Here is a 14764-nt window from a genome sequence, read left to right on the forward strand (position 1 = left end):
TGAGTTTGACACCCCTGCATCATGAGAGAATTCATGAGGTTGCATGTTTCACAGCTAGCTTTCAGACTCTTGGTTAGCCAAGCCAGTAACTTGCTTTTGTATTGCTATTAAAGCTTTGTACTTCATTAGCAAAACAGACTCAACCTTCTTTAATAATCCACATCCAGTGAGTAACTCAATGGATTCCTTATGGCAAATCGTACAAACACTCACTAGCAGAAAAATGCTACACATCACCAATTCTTAAAGAGAAGCTTCTCCTCAGATGCAGCCCATCTAAAGAAAGAAAACTGTACAGAAAGTGTTTCTAAGTCGTTTTGAATTTTAAAAATGAGCAAAAGTCTGCTTTATATACAAAACTTAGTCATGTCAATAATATGTTCAATCCTTCACACAGTTTTGGCAAGAAAACAACATGCTTGGAAAGCTGTAGCTAGCTAATGGCTGTGTCCTCAAATTAGCCCTCAACTAAAATATCGCAACAAATAATGAGTAGATAGCAAATATATTTCTGAAGCCATTTTTTTAAATATAATAATAATAATAATAAAAAATTTATAAATGTTATGAACTCACATACTAACATGCGACCATTAGCCGTTTACTCCTAGCTCTGCTGCAAGAGTATCGACTTGCTGCTAGTTTCGCTATAAACCTGTGAGTTACAGTACCAGAGGCTAAAATCATTTTAATTCAAAACAAAAAAGGAGAGTTTTCAGTTCTGATTCAAGCTTTTCACTTACTTTAACAGTCACTGTTGGTTTTTAGCATGGTGACCTGACACAGCCTCCTCACATATTAAGAGAAATTTGCCTGCACCATCCCAGACACAATGCTTATAGATTAGCATGCCAAAACAAAGACATTTTGTCTTTGCAACTCCTCTCTTAAACATATATTTCCAATCTGAAAGTTTTCAATTTGCATTAATCAGGCATATCCCCACATATCTAACCCCTGACTTCCCTCCATTGCCATAAACTGGTTTTATGGTGCCAGGAACCGTACGAGGGTTATTTCTCTTCATGCCCAGTTCTGTATACATGATTGGTACACATCTGGGTGCACAGTCCAAGTGTTGACTTGTCCTGTGTGCTTTTTACTTCCTGTGTGGACCATATTCCCCACTCATTTTCTTCCTCCCTGCAGAGCAGATGATGGCAGAGTAGGGCAGCTAATACATAATGTACACTCTCAAAGATGCTTTCCAAAGCGCATCTTCACTACAGGATGAACGCATCACTGTGTCCTTACTATATCTAAATCCTTCTACCTCTGCAGATGAGTGATTGGTGTGAGGTTTCCTTGAGCATCACAGTAACACAGCTTCTACCTTCACCTTTCCTCAGAAGGGATCACCTAAAGGTTTGCACCTTGAAGGGGGATGATTAAGTGATTCAACACCACCTACTTCTGTAGTAAAATACACTCCACTCCTCCTTTTGAAACTCATATCCCCTGAGCACCAAGGCTTCTTGTGATTACAGGTACATCAACATTTTGACTGACAACTTAACAGGAAGTTGGTTCTGCTCTTGGGCCTTAATGAAAGCACACTAAAGCAGCCTCTCTCTGTACTACACATCCAAAAAACCCATCTGTAATGCTCGAAGGGATGATGCTGTTGGAAGATTATGGTTTCTTTATCCTACTGGAGACCTAAAGCCTTTTCAGCTTTAAGAATAAGACATTGTTTAACACATATAAGTGAGCAGTATAATGAGGGAGGAGATGTTACTGCACAAAGTCATCTCTTTCAAACAAATGAGCTGATCTGATACCAACAAATAGAGCGTGGGTGAGGCAAGGAGTTAAGTACCACACGTCTGTTGAGACATGTACCTGTCAACAGAGTGCAATGCAGTGGAGGTGACATGTTCTTTTCCACAACTATGCTGACAGTTTAACATAAGTAATCAAAACATCAGACTTCTACAGCTCTGGAAATAAGAGTTGAAACTGTTCAATGCCATGTAGGTACTCACATGGAATCTTTATTTCTTCAGCTTTAAGTGACCATGGTTGTTGTTAAAAATACAGAAGACAGCTGTTTTGGAATTCAGACCTACACCTGATGCATCCTTTATGACCCATCATATCCTACCACTCTCTAAGTCTGCATCCACATACTGTGTTGGACTGTGAGTTGGCAAACAATTTACTGTTAAAAATATTTAGTTTCAACTCAATAGAATAGATACAAATGTGAAAAAGATAAAACTAAATGCTTTGGGATTTAGATTATATTCAAAAAGATGGTGTTGGAGTTATATTAGCTGAATCAGGTCATTAGCCAGCTAGCTAAAATAAGGTAAAAGAAGAGGTGCTCTGTGACTGAAGTGCAATTGCAGTGGCAGCTTGTGACGAAATACTGAAATTCTTCATAGACCAGATGTTGCAATTTCATGTAATTCCAATAAATACAAGTTAAAACCTGGGTTTACCAAGTCTCCCACTGTTGTTCTACCAGTGCTAACACAGCCACTGAGATCATTAGCAGCCCCAAATAACAATAGCTTTGAATTTATGACTCTGCTTTTACCCATATTACAACTAATCCAAAAACTATATCTAAACAACACCCTGAATGCAGAGGAAGTTACAAAAATTAAGAAACACACATTTTTAACACATCTTTTATTTCCAAGCTAACAGGAGGAACTGTTGCTAGCCTGTTTGGGTTACCTATCTTGCCCTGTAATGCATCCTGTTACTCGTAGGTACCTCTGTCACACCTCTGACAGCAGAAGAACTTACATTTTTACAGAACTACAACTTATGGCAACCTGCACTTGAAATGTAAACAAGCTTTGTGATAGGCTCTAAATATTGACTGTTTTAAAGACAGACAACATGACAGCTCTCTAAAATTTAGAGCTCCCCCTATGATGTGTGTCAGTACAGGTCACAAAGACTGCCTCCACTATATTAACAGATGAAACATGGATCAAACTTTAAAAATAAAACAGATGCCACTGTCACGCAAAGTATTTTTTTTTTTAAATTCTACTGTAGCCTATTTCACTCAGAAAAAAACTCTTTGGAAAATAAACCCTGGCATGCATCAACTTTAACTAGCTGAAAAAATGATCATATCATTTGAGTTTAAATGTTTACCGATGTCTTATCTGTTATTATAAACGAGGCATAGCTTATGACCTTTCAATGCAGCCAGTTGAAGATTTTGGCTTCACTTGGACTAGCTGTCATGATGTCCATGGTTTTATAAAGGTTATGGTCAGAAGAACAGAAAGCTCCAACATTGATATTGTGAGCATACAAATGGTAGAATTTAGCATGAATGTGTCTTTGTACTGGATCAAAAAGCTGCTCGCTGCGGACTTTGTCATACCCAGCGATACGACATACTCAAAACCCTAATCTACCCGTATGTCTGGACATGATCACTTGAACTCTGTACCACAGCAGCTCAGATTCCCAGCAGCACGGTGGCTGTTGGCCAAAGAAAAATGACTTCTCAAGTAGAGACGGCAGAGAAATCACTCAGGCACAGAAAGAAGTAAAATGGATATTCATTACTCAAACTGCTGCTCTCAGTAATGGAGTACGGGAAAGGTTACAAATTGTGGTTTCTGTCTCAAGACAATGGACAGGGGCCACTAAAAGGCTGCTTACAATACGCTGAGATGTGAAGTATAAATCACCCTATTGGCCATCATACCAAACCTCCCAGTGCTGCTCCAGACAAATCCAATCTTTTGAGCTCTTATATCAAACATTGTAAGTCTCTTAGGGGCTCTTAAATCACTTTACGAAGTTACTCTTTCAATGATTGGGTTAGAAAGCAAAGCCAAACACTCTAAAAACCTTTGTGCTAACAGGTTTGGCAGTAAGCAAAAGACCAAGAGGGGGAATATCAGCTTTTAAAGGCACATGAGGTGCTGAAAATGTCAGTTTTACTGAATTTTTAGTGATATCTAAACTGAGCTGGTTTTTGCAGCACTTTTCCAAAACAACTGCAGAGAAAAGAGCTTTATTTTACAGTGTGTATGATATTTTTTGAGCTGTGTGTGTCATCCAGGTTTAATTCAGGGACTTTAAGACCTCCATCATGTCATTAAAATATATTTTTGTCTGATTTAAGGCTAGTGAATAGATAAATACATGTTTAATACTAAATCAGTTGGGGGTGCTGCTTTTTGACCTTAAATATTGAGTTAATTCTACCCTCTTTTAACAGAAAATTTGGATCTTTTCTTCACAAAAGCAAAATAGAAAAGCATTTATGTGTAAAAACTAGAAAAACATTGTAATCTCTGCCAGTACAAGCTGAACAAAGATGCTGAACATGGAGAAAAAAAAGCAAATCCATGCCATAACGAGCCATTCCTGCAGTATATGTCGAGTCACTAGAGCGTTTAATGAACATTTCTGGACGTCTCCAGGTCTCCTCTCCTCCCTTTCGGCTCAATTTGTGCATCTCTGCTCGCTGGCAGCTCTGTGCCATAGGAGCTGTATGTTCTCTATATTATCTCTGTCTCCCTCTTTGTATTGGCGTAACTGCAGTCTTGTTATGTTGCCGCTGCAAAGAGCTGCAGTGGCGGCATTTTCAGATCAGAGGCTTGAAATGAGCGACTACAGAGTAACCTTGGACTGCGTCTGAGCTCAGCTGCACTGTTTCAGCTGCTGCCTTCATGCGTTATTCTGTCGCTGTCACACAGAGAGCCAGAGCTGCCTTTAACCGCAACGCATGACATGAATTATTCATATTTTTCCATGTACACACTTAAATGTCTTCTCCCACGAGAGGAAAAAAATGCTTTGTAGCAGGGTTAATCAGATTTAGATTAGTTTCGTTTTATAAAAGTGTCGACAACACTGCACATGCTCTGTCAGTGCTTTAATTAAAAGCTGCTGTGGCTGCTCAAGACTTCCAGACTGGAGAGACTTGTGGATTCAGTGACGCTCAGTTTGCCAAGAGTAAATAGAGCAGGATCAATAAATCATGCACTCGACAAATAACTCGACAAGTGTCAAAAGTAGGCGCAAAGTGTAAACATTATTAGCCTGTGCAGGAGCGTAATTTGGCACTTTACGCATAGAAAAAAACGCTTGGCTCAAGTGTTCTCAGCTTTGGCTGCGTTAAAATCTGCCACTGCTGCAAGGAAATGAGAGCGCAATGGCACAAAGCATTCAACAGATGAGAGAGGACATGCAGAAACACAGGGGAGAGTGGCATTACCGCTGATTGAAAGTCAACAGTTTGGTAGACGCTGGATCCACGCTGTTCATGTCCCCATGCGATGTCAACAACAGCAACAAACCGGCGTCTCTTCTCCCTCTTGCTCTCCCGTTTTTATCTCCTCTCGCTGCTAGGAGCGTAAGAGCATCACTTCATGGCAAACTCCAACAACAGCTGATCCGAACCCGGCTGGTGGCCCGACTCCTGTTCGCTCCTCTCTCGCTTCTCTACGCGCAACAGCGTTATGATGAAGCGGAACGGATCTGCCATAGGAGCTGTGTATTTACTGTGTGATCCTCTCCCTCCCTCCCTCTCTATGCTCCCCCCCCCTTCCTCTCTCACTCTTTTGCATCAATGGTGCATGTCAGTCCCCCCACATCGTTGTAGCTGCAGGCCCCGCAGCGCAAAAAGGCACAATTCAAAACACATTATCCTTATCGGGGTTTTCCCCCTTTTCTTTGCGTCGCTGTTACATCACCGTCTATTACATGTAGCTTCTTTATACAGCATCCTGGAGCGAAAAGTGATGTCAGGATGCATGAGAGAGGCTGAGGATAGCATCCGGTGGGGGAAAAAAGATGAAAACAAATATGTTTACTGCTGTTTATGGGACTCCCAGACTGTACAGAGCAGAAAACCAGAAATCCACTGATCACTCAAAGCTCTTTATGCTGCTAGTCATATACACCAGTTCACACACTGATCTCAAAGGCTGCTACAGGAATGTGCACAAACCAAATCAAAGTATGTCTGGAAATGTCTCACTAAACTACACCTGGATGGTGCATGGGCCACTTGTTAAAATCTAAAGCTCTGTACATTCTGCAGAGACTCAACAACTTTTACAGCTGACCTGTTCAATGGTTGTCATGATGCCAAGATATGCTTTATGAACATCCAAGAGTTTAACAAACACATTAAAGGGCACAAGTCTAGATTAAAGCAATGAAATGTTGCAGAAAAGGTTAAAAATGCTGCATTAAAAATGTTAAGAAAGCAGGATAAGAAATATTTGGGACTAAAAATGATGTTTGATAATCAAAATAGTCTGAATATGAAAAACAACCATGATAACAATCCAAATCCTGATCATGCCATAAAAAGTCCTGACATATTTTGCCCATATCGCCCCCTAGTGGGGAACATTTTCCTGAGAAGAAGCATTTGATGATGTTTACACAGCAGGTAACTGTAGAAAACTGACCATTTATCATCTGGTTTTAAGACAAAGTTGCGGGACAGGTGAGGTTTTAATTCATGAGTTTATAATGATGGCACAAACGTATTTGATGACTCGTAGCGATTGTTTTTTTCCCCCAGAAATCACAAAAAGAAATAAAATTCAATAGCCTTCTGAGACCCAACAATGCATTTTGTCCTCTGTAGAGGATGTCACTTTCAGAGCTTTATTTAAAAAGCAAAATGGTCTGCAAGGATAAAACCTGTTGTGCCCTGTAGAAGACATCCTTGGCTTTCCAGTGATATCTGATTTGTTAGAGTTTATCCAATGAACCAAAGATTTCCCTTTCCCAAATGGCCATCTAACCGACCACTGTGTTTTATGAGCTTAAGAAAAGAGTTATTAGATTTATGCAAAGGCTGTGCTTTAAAAGGTAAATACTAGATATTCCTCAAAACACAAGTGTTCAAGCTGTTTTTTCAGAAATTTGGATTTCATATTTTGTTTTTTTTTACTTACTTAAAACGACAATTTTCCCGATGTCATCCACGCTGGACATGGGGACTTTCTAGATCTTTTTTTTTTAATGTGAGATGCAGGGTACTTCAGGTGACAGAGCATTGACATACTCACAAATTGACCTTCAACAACCCATCAGTACACACATAATTGAACACACACACACACACACACACACACACACACACACACACACACACACACACACACACACACACACACACACACACATTTACATACATACAAATATATAACATACAAACATAAATACTTCAACTAAAGTTAAGTTTAAGTTTTCAATGTTTTTTTCCACATTTAATTCTATTTACACACCAAACATGCTACAACTGCTACAAGCTAACTTTTTAGACTGTAAATGACTTTTTTTTTTCAATTTGCAGACAAGACGACAGAAGGCCACTTTTTAGGTATAAGGAAGTCCAGCTGTCCACTGCAATGGACAAAAAAAAGAAAAAAAATATTGCATGCTACTTTCAAATTAGACAAATATGTAATGAAGAAAAATCAGAAATTGTGACACTTTTTTCTCCTGGGTCACAGGAGGATAGTAACTTTTACTTTTAGTATGTCAGTAAGAGCTGCTGGCTCCTGGCCGCTTTTAGAAAATCTGTGTCCTTCTTTGAAAAGTTCATTGAGTATAGAAATAGCTCAAGTTGTTAACTGATGCTAATGGAAACTAACATTTTCTCCATGTTGTCAACAGGAAAAAAAATACAATCAAATGTACCAGGCTCCTCTGTGAATTGTTGTGATATGAGGTGTGTAATTATGGTTTCCTGCCCCCTTTAAACAAGTTAAACCTGAAAAATGAATAAACTTTGGTTAAAATTAAAGGTTTAAACTATCAAGCTCCCAAGCTGAAATGTAAGGATGTTGATATTCACGACATTTTCGATCTTAGCAAAACACTAAGGGAAAGTGTCACTCCCTGGTAACTCTAAAACAAGTTTTTTTTGATGGCTTTCTGTGGAAACCATGGGGAATGCATCCATATAGTTTTCAGTTTTGGCAGTCTTGCATCAGATGTCTGTGTCAAAATGTTATTATCTCAACAAAACAACAACACTTCACTTAAAAGGACACAGGGATACAAACATTTCTGGGTCTGGACAATGACACTGTCCACACTCATGAGGTAAGTTAAATTTGTTTTGTGCTTTTGCAGCATGAGGGGTTTGAATATGATGATGATGATACCTTTAGTCAAGATCTTGACAAAAACAAAAAGTGTTCTCTAAATTATAATAAAAAAAAAAACTCAAGAGCTTTTTGCTATCCCACAGAATAAAAAGTGTTTATATGAATTAAGGCTGACTGATGAGAAAGTGGAGCCAAATGCTCTGACATTTCTCTTTGAGGACAAACTGATCTTTGTGTTTCTTCAGCCTCTCAGATTCTCTCAAATCAATCCCTTTTATGTGCTCTCCAGGGTCTACTCTTAATGCTACTCAGCAGCAGGTCTGGGCTTTCAGTCATTCATTCATTCATGCAGCTGCCCTTCTGTCTTCTCTCACCAACCAGCCCTTTGTCTTTCTTTTAACCTTTCAGTAACACAGTTTCAGCAGCTTAAAGAGGCCAATGCTGCAGAAGTAACATACAAACAGCTCACTCGAATCCCACACTGATGGTTATAACGCAATAGACTTTTATTTTGAAAAGGAATAAATAATAATAACATCCACCTTAGTGTTTCGTTGGCATTAGCATGGCTTCCTCATGGTTTGGTCACACAAACACAGGGGTGTGTCCAGGCTTTTATAAAACAGGTGGACTAGCTTAGGCACCAAGTTATGCTGGGAAGTCGCAGCAAACTCCAGCCGTGAGAAATGAAGTTTACACGGAAGTGCTACAAATGGCATATTTCTTTAAAACTCTGCTTGAGGCTGGCTGCAGAAAGACCAGGAAACACAAATACACCGAGAAAGATAATGTTTTATGGCAACATAAATTCCATTTCCCAAACTGGGTCTGAGTGCGTACACTATAGAGGGGTGAGATTTTTAATAGCTCAGTGGTTTAGAAGATATTTTGCCTGTTGATACACAGCTCACCTGACTGGCAGGTCTGGCACTCTGTAGCCGCTAGTGAAGAGACTCAAATCCCGCCCCTTGAGTCAGCATTTAATATAGCTCCTGCTGACGAACTGCATCATTGCCCCGCATTAGAAACAAATAGGTGACATCACACACTCTATGCCCATTTGTTATACAATCTATATTTTCAACTTAAGACTTGGACTCATTATTCAAAAGTCAGACTCAACACATATTTGTGATTTAGAGTTCACAGGCACATCAACATAAGCTGAGACTTACAGGCCTCTCTGGAGGCCTATTGTGGAAAAGCTATGGGCAAACCTTGGTGTTTGAGGCCCACATTTCCAAAATGATATGAACCATCTAAGAGAACCTCATAAGAATGACCTCAACACATGAAAATGAAGAAATTTAAGAATTTGCACCCTTGTACATATAACATGGTTACTTTATATCCATGTTGAAAATACGGGAAACCATAACGCACCTTCTTTGATGCAATGATCAAAGTCAACATCTCATGTAAAATGCACACAAACTTAGTCATAACTTATGTCAAAGAGTGTCAGATAGTGTGAGAAGTCCTTTGAGTCACTTCATTAGTTGAAACAGTTTATTTAAGGCCACTTGTGAGAACAGAAACAATCTATGGACTTTTAAGTTTGTATGAAAAACTTGCACACCAACAGTCACATAAATCGACTGCATTATTTATCTCCTCCCCAGAGCATCACCAGGCAGGGAGACTCTACTTTTAGCTCCAGTTTTGGTCTCAACCAACTCCTAAGGGAAATACTTGACCGTCTAGCACTAAAAGCTACATGTTATCAAGTGGCTTTTTTGGCTCCTTTATTCAAAGCTAAGAGACCAGAGCCATTTTAAAGTGATAATATGCAAAAGGTAAGGTGTTTTCCTCAGCCTGTATGAATCATACAGGCTGAGGAAAAGCCCGGAGTCCTCAGAGCCTTAAAAACAGACACTAAGATTAATGCAACAGGCTGATAAAAGGGATGAGACTGCATAAATAATTCTTTTCATCTAGCACTTTATTAGCAAAAACAAAGAGTCTGAGAAACTAAAAATACCGAACATGTCAGGACGAGGACTTAAATAAAACATCAATTTGGCAGGAGCATGTCACAACAGACTCCATTTTTATTCTTTCTTTTCACACGGTTACATTAACACATAATACACACGCAGACTTGGCAAGAAAGATGAAACAAGAGCTTAGGTAAAGCTGATACCTTTACAATAGCCCAGCCACAGCTCGGTCTACACACACACTCACACACTCACACACACAGGAACATGAAAGAGTGCAGGAATGCTGGGCTCAGGCTACACAGCACTCAGCTGCTCATCAATTTTTAATCAGCAGAAACCCCCCTCTGTGGCACGCCACAGCACAGGAAAATACCTAAAGCCACCATCACACATGACATCACCCCCACCACTCTCAGTCTTTGAGTACTTTTAAAAATAACTGGTGTTAAAATGAAGCTGAAATCTAAAATGGCCTAAAGAAAGAAACAGAAAGACTCCTCCACACACACAGCATGGAAAATATAGCCTCAATTTTCACACATCAGGGTCGAGTTACATCAACCTGAGATACCTGAACACCCCCACCTCTAATTAGAGCCTTGAGGCCTGTCACACACACACACACACACACACACACACACACACACACACACACACACACACACACACACACACACACACACACACACACACACACACACACAGAGGCATTCAAACATGTTACATAAACACCACTCCACCATACACACTCCTATTGTCACACTCTGACACGCTCTGCTCACATGGCCTTTGCATGAGGGCGTCTGGTTCGTAACGGTCGCCTGTGAAGAGCGTCTGTGACAAGGGAAGTCAGAGGAGGAAGACTTCCTGTTCAGAGATCAGTCTGTCATTGTCCTGACTGTGTTAAAAAAGCAGCTATGAAAGGAATAATGTGATATAACAAAGATAGAAAACTGCTCCAGGAGAACAACGTCACAAAGGAACATGAGTTATACCACAAGAGTATATGAGTTATACCATATACACACATTTTATCACCAATTGATCAATCTAGCTCTAAAACATGGGAAGAATGTGATCAAAAGGGATGTTCCCGAGTTGTCTGAACACAAGATTTGGGTTTCGACCAGCCGACCAGCACCATGAGGTTGTGCATTCATTCACTTAAAGAAGGGATGTTCTGCTTTTTTCATGCTTTGTACTGTCGTTCTAGTACCTCCGTAGTCGCTTTACTCCATTTAAAATTTCTATTTTTCTCACACTGGTGTTTTAGGAAACCTTTATTTCCGCCTCTGTCTGAAATGATTCATGCTAGCTCCTGTCTCTTTAAGACTCCCTGCTCCACAAACCTCCTTCCCTCTGACTGACCAGCTCTCTGGAGGCCTGTCAGACACAAACCTTGGTGATTGAGACCCACACCGCCAGCAAATCATGAGCTGGTAAGGAGATCCTTATACAATGACATCATCTCAGCAAGATCTCGATTTGGGAACGATCTGGTGCTATTTTTGAGAAGTTTACAGACAGATTCACGGTTTTAATAAGATTTGAATGTTATTGAAAATCTGCATGCATTGAGTACAGGCAATAAGCATTACTTAATACTGATTCATCCAGCTGAATGTATCTTTGCATTGGCATTGTGTCTGATGTGATGAGCAAGATGCATTTTATCACACATTGATCACATCCCGTCTTGAATACTTCAGTAGCAGCTGCTACAGCACATCCTGTAAAGTCCTCCATAACTACTCATGAAGAGCATCCAGCTCCTTCACCACCAGGACCCTTCCTTCTCACTGACCACCTCCACCATCACACTCCTTCCTGTAAGTTTCCCTCTTCAAATGCCAACTTCTTGTCTCAGAAAAGTGGCTGGTAACTGATCAAATATGCGTATAATTCAACTGAGGAGTTGTCCTTGGTCCATAAGAACAAGTCAATGGATGAATCCGCCACTACAGCAAGTAGAATAAAAAACGTTACTTACTGTGTTAGAAATGACAATCAGCAGGAAAACACAACCTCTGACATGTTACAACCCACAAATGCTGACATAATGCGACCATTCTTCCTCAGGCTGAATGTCACCTTTTATTTTTAAGAGCACGCTGTTTGCTTATAGATTAACTCCACCTCTAAGACAAAGTCTGTGTCAATACATCTCACGGTTTGTCACTCAGCAAAAAAACGAACCAAAAGGGTTCACACACCCTTTAAAAACTTTTTACTTTGCTGAGTAACCAATGAGAGTATTATTTTGGTGTTGTTGATGAGGAGGTGAAATCTGAATTACAAAGTTCAATTTTTGGCTCTGGGACCAAGCAGCATCGGACGAACCCAGGCTTTCCTTTCCTTACTCAGAATGACTTCAAAGATCAGGGTATAGACGTAGGAGTAGGCATTACAAAGCATGGGTTCGATCCTTGTGTGCGTGCCAGCAAAGGTTGTGTTTCTCAGGTACACAAAACTAAAGTGTTTGTGCAGCAGCACGTTAGCCTCTGCAGTGGAACCCCTCTGAGCTGCTTGATGCGGATCAGGAGCTCCACACTCAATAGTGTGCTAATCCCTGGGAGCTCCGCCGCCTTCTCTCTGGACAGCTGCCACTCCGGCCCTTTAGTCTCACAGAGTAAGCCATGTCTGACCACGGCACCTTTCCCACGCACAGGATAAACAAGGCTTCTGTTACTGCGCGAGTGTGTGAGAGCATACAATGTGATTAGCCGCGCAGCTACCAACACTGGGTCACACTGGGAGTCATTTCTATGAATAGAGTTGCATGAAAATTCAGACACAAATTGCTTTGCAGTGTAGTGGAAAGTGTGCTTACAAGCAGCTGCACGGAGTGGTTTCATCCATTGCACACAGACAGATACAGCATGCAAATCAATCGAGCTGCCAGGATGTCAGTTTTCCTTAACAAGGCTTTGTGTTTGGATAATATGTAACCTGGAGGAGGAAGCAGTGATGATAAATGGCTTCATTTGAGTATCTATCCAAGCAGTCAATGTAGGCTGCTCTGAGCGTGGACTGTGCTCATAGTTAGGAAGTACTTGGTCCACTCAAAAACACTCTCATCCTGCTAGACTAAATTCCGGTATTTTTTTTCTTGAAAAGTCCAGAAAATGTCTTATTTTAAGATATTAAAAAAGGATGCCTAAATTACTTGAAGTCATGAAACAAGCTTGAGATGGGGTAAGAAGAATTCTCTGGTTAAGTTTCTTGAATTAAGATGTAATCTTTATTTCAAGAAACTTTGCAAGTAAATGTTTTCCTTTAAAAAAAAAAGAAAAACAGATGCCTTTTTTTCAGTCTTTTAATCAGCAGTGATTCAACGTCAGAGTCAGTCACCTCTGAATGGAAAGGTCAGAGGCTCAATCTCAGCTCCTGTGGTTAACATTTTCAAGAGTCCTTGGGCAAGACACCAGACCTGCTTAATCTGCCAAGCAAGCAGCCTGTGAATGCATACAAATGTGTTGCATGCAGTTAAGTAATTTCCACAAAAAATGCCATTTTTTTCACAGATTTTCATTAATGCTTCACAGGTTACTAGGCGCCGCCCTGTTGGCTATGGCTGCCTTTTGCAGCAGCTCTCTCTTCTTTGTCCATTTCTTGTAATATTTTTTAAATCTCTTTCTTGTAATCTTTGTAGTTGGAGTATACAATTACTTTGTATGGCTCATTTGTTGGTCATGGACACCAAACTTTTTGTGGCTACAACGATATTTTTCGTACTACTTTTTCCTCCTGTGTTTGTCTGCAAAACCTACATGTAACCATGGCTGCATTGTTTACATGTGAACTCAGCTGTTAGCAGCCTGTAGCATGTCAATGCTACCTGGTGTAAGGCCTGATGTCTTCCCACAAGATGAAAAGAAGGAGGTGAGGACGATGTGCTGGTTCTCAGGTGTGAGCTAAGAAGTGACGACATGGACCTGTCCTTTCATACATCGTTATTGGTAATGTAAGATCTATCTCCATTAAGATCGATGAGCTAACTGTGCTAACCCAGCAACAGAAGGAATACCAGAGGGCAGAGTAGCATCATGCTATTCACAGACATGGCTAACAGCGCTAACCCCGGACACCAATGCCACATTGGAAGAGCTTCACTTGCTGTGTGCAGACAGGATCCAGGAGACAGAGACTGAACAGACTGCTGAAGAACAGTCCTGGACCCTGTGGAGGTGGAGGCTGGCTGAACTGGAGAATGATGGACAAGCTGTCATCATCTATTTTCTTATGGACCTTTTTTGCACTTTCTATACACTTTCTTACTTTTGTTTTCTTGATTGCTGCTGTGACTGCAATTTCATTGTACTTGTTACAATGATAATTAAGTTCTGTTCTATTCTGTTAATGTAGAAGGTTGAAGCTAGAATCTTTTTTAGGGACAGTTCCAACTGCAACATGTGCATTAACTAAGTGACATAAACAACACAAAGCTGTTCGGCATTGGCAGAAAAGATTTGACAAGTTTTTCTTGGGTGCAGTGTACGTACTCAGCTAGGGATGCACCGATCCAGCTTTTCTGGTCCCCATACTGATACCAATACCTGGGCTTTGGGTATTGACTGATACCGATCCTGAAAAGATACCAGTTTTAAATAATAACCTGCACGCTCTACTGTGGGATAGGATTGGTAATGTTTTGAGTAAAAGACAACAATGAGTACATATGGAATTACTGAAGTTAATAGTTATTTAACTATATGTGTTTAAATGTTTAACAGCAGTTTGGTTAAAAATGCTTCAGAA

The 14764-nt window shown here is 40.3% G+C and overlaps 1 protein-coding gene across 5 annotated transcripts in view; it reads right to left on the minus strand.

Moving 5' to 3' along the window:
- Positions 1 to 14764, minus strand: part of garnl3 (GTPase activating Rap/RanGAP domain like 3) — an 89204-nt gene that overhangs the window by 61892 nt on the left and 12548 nt on the right. The window contains exon 1 of one of the 5 annotated variants that reach the window (XM_074690166.1): positions 5204 to 5494. The exons of the other annotated variants lie outside the window; for them this stretch is intronic. Coding sequence (XP_074546267.1) covers positions 5204 to 5253 — 50 coding nt within the window. The 5' untranslated portion in view covers positions 5254 to 5494. Of the gene's footprint in view, positions 1 to 5203; positions 5495 to 14764 lie in introns of those variants that run through there. 5 annotated transcript variants of the gene reach the window in all.

Source organism: Halichoeres trimaculatus, unplaced genomic scaffold (genome assembly GCF_033239565.1).
Source record: "Halichoeres trimaculatus isolate MK-OKI-2021-1 unplaced genomic scaffold, fHalTri1.1 fHalTri1_scaffold_16, whole genome shotgun sequence".
Lineage (NCBI taxonomy): Eukaryota > Metazoa > Chordata > Actinopteri > Labriformes > Labridae > Halichoeres > Halichoeres trimaculatus.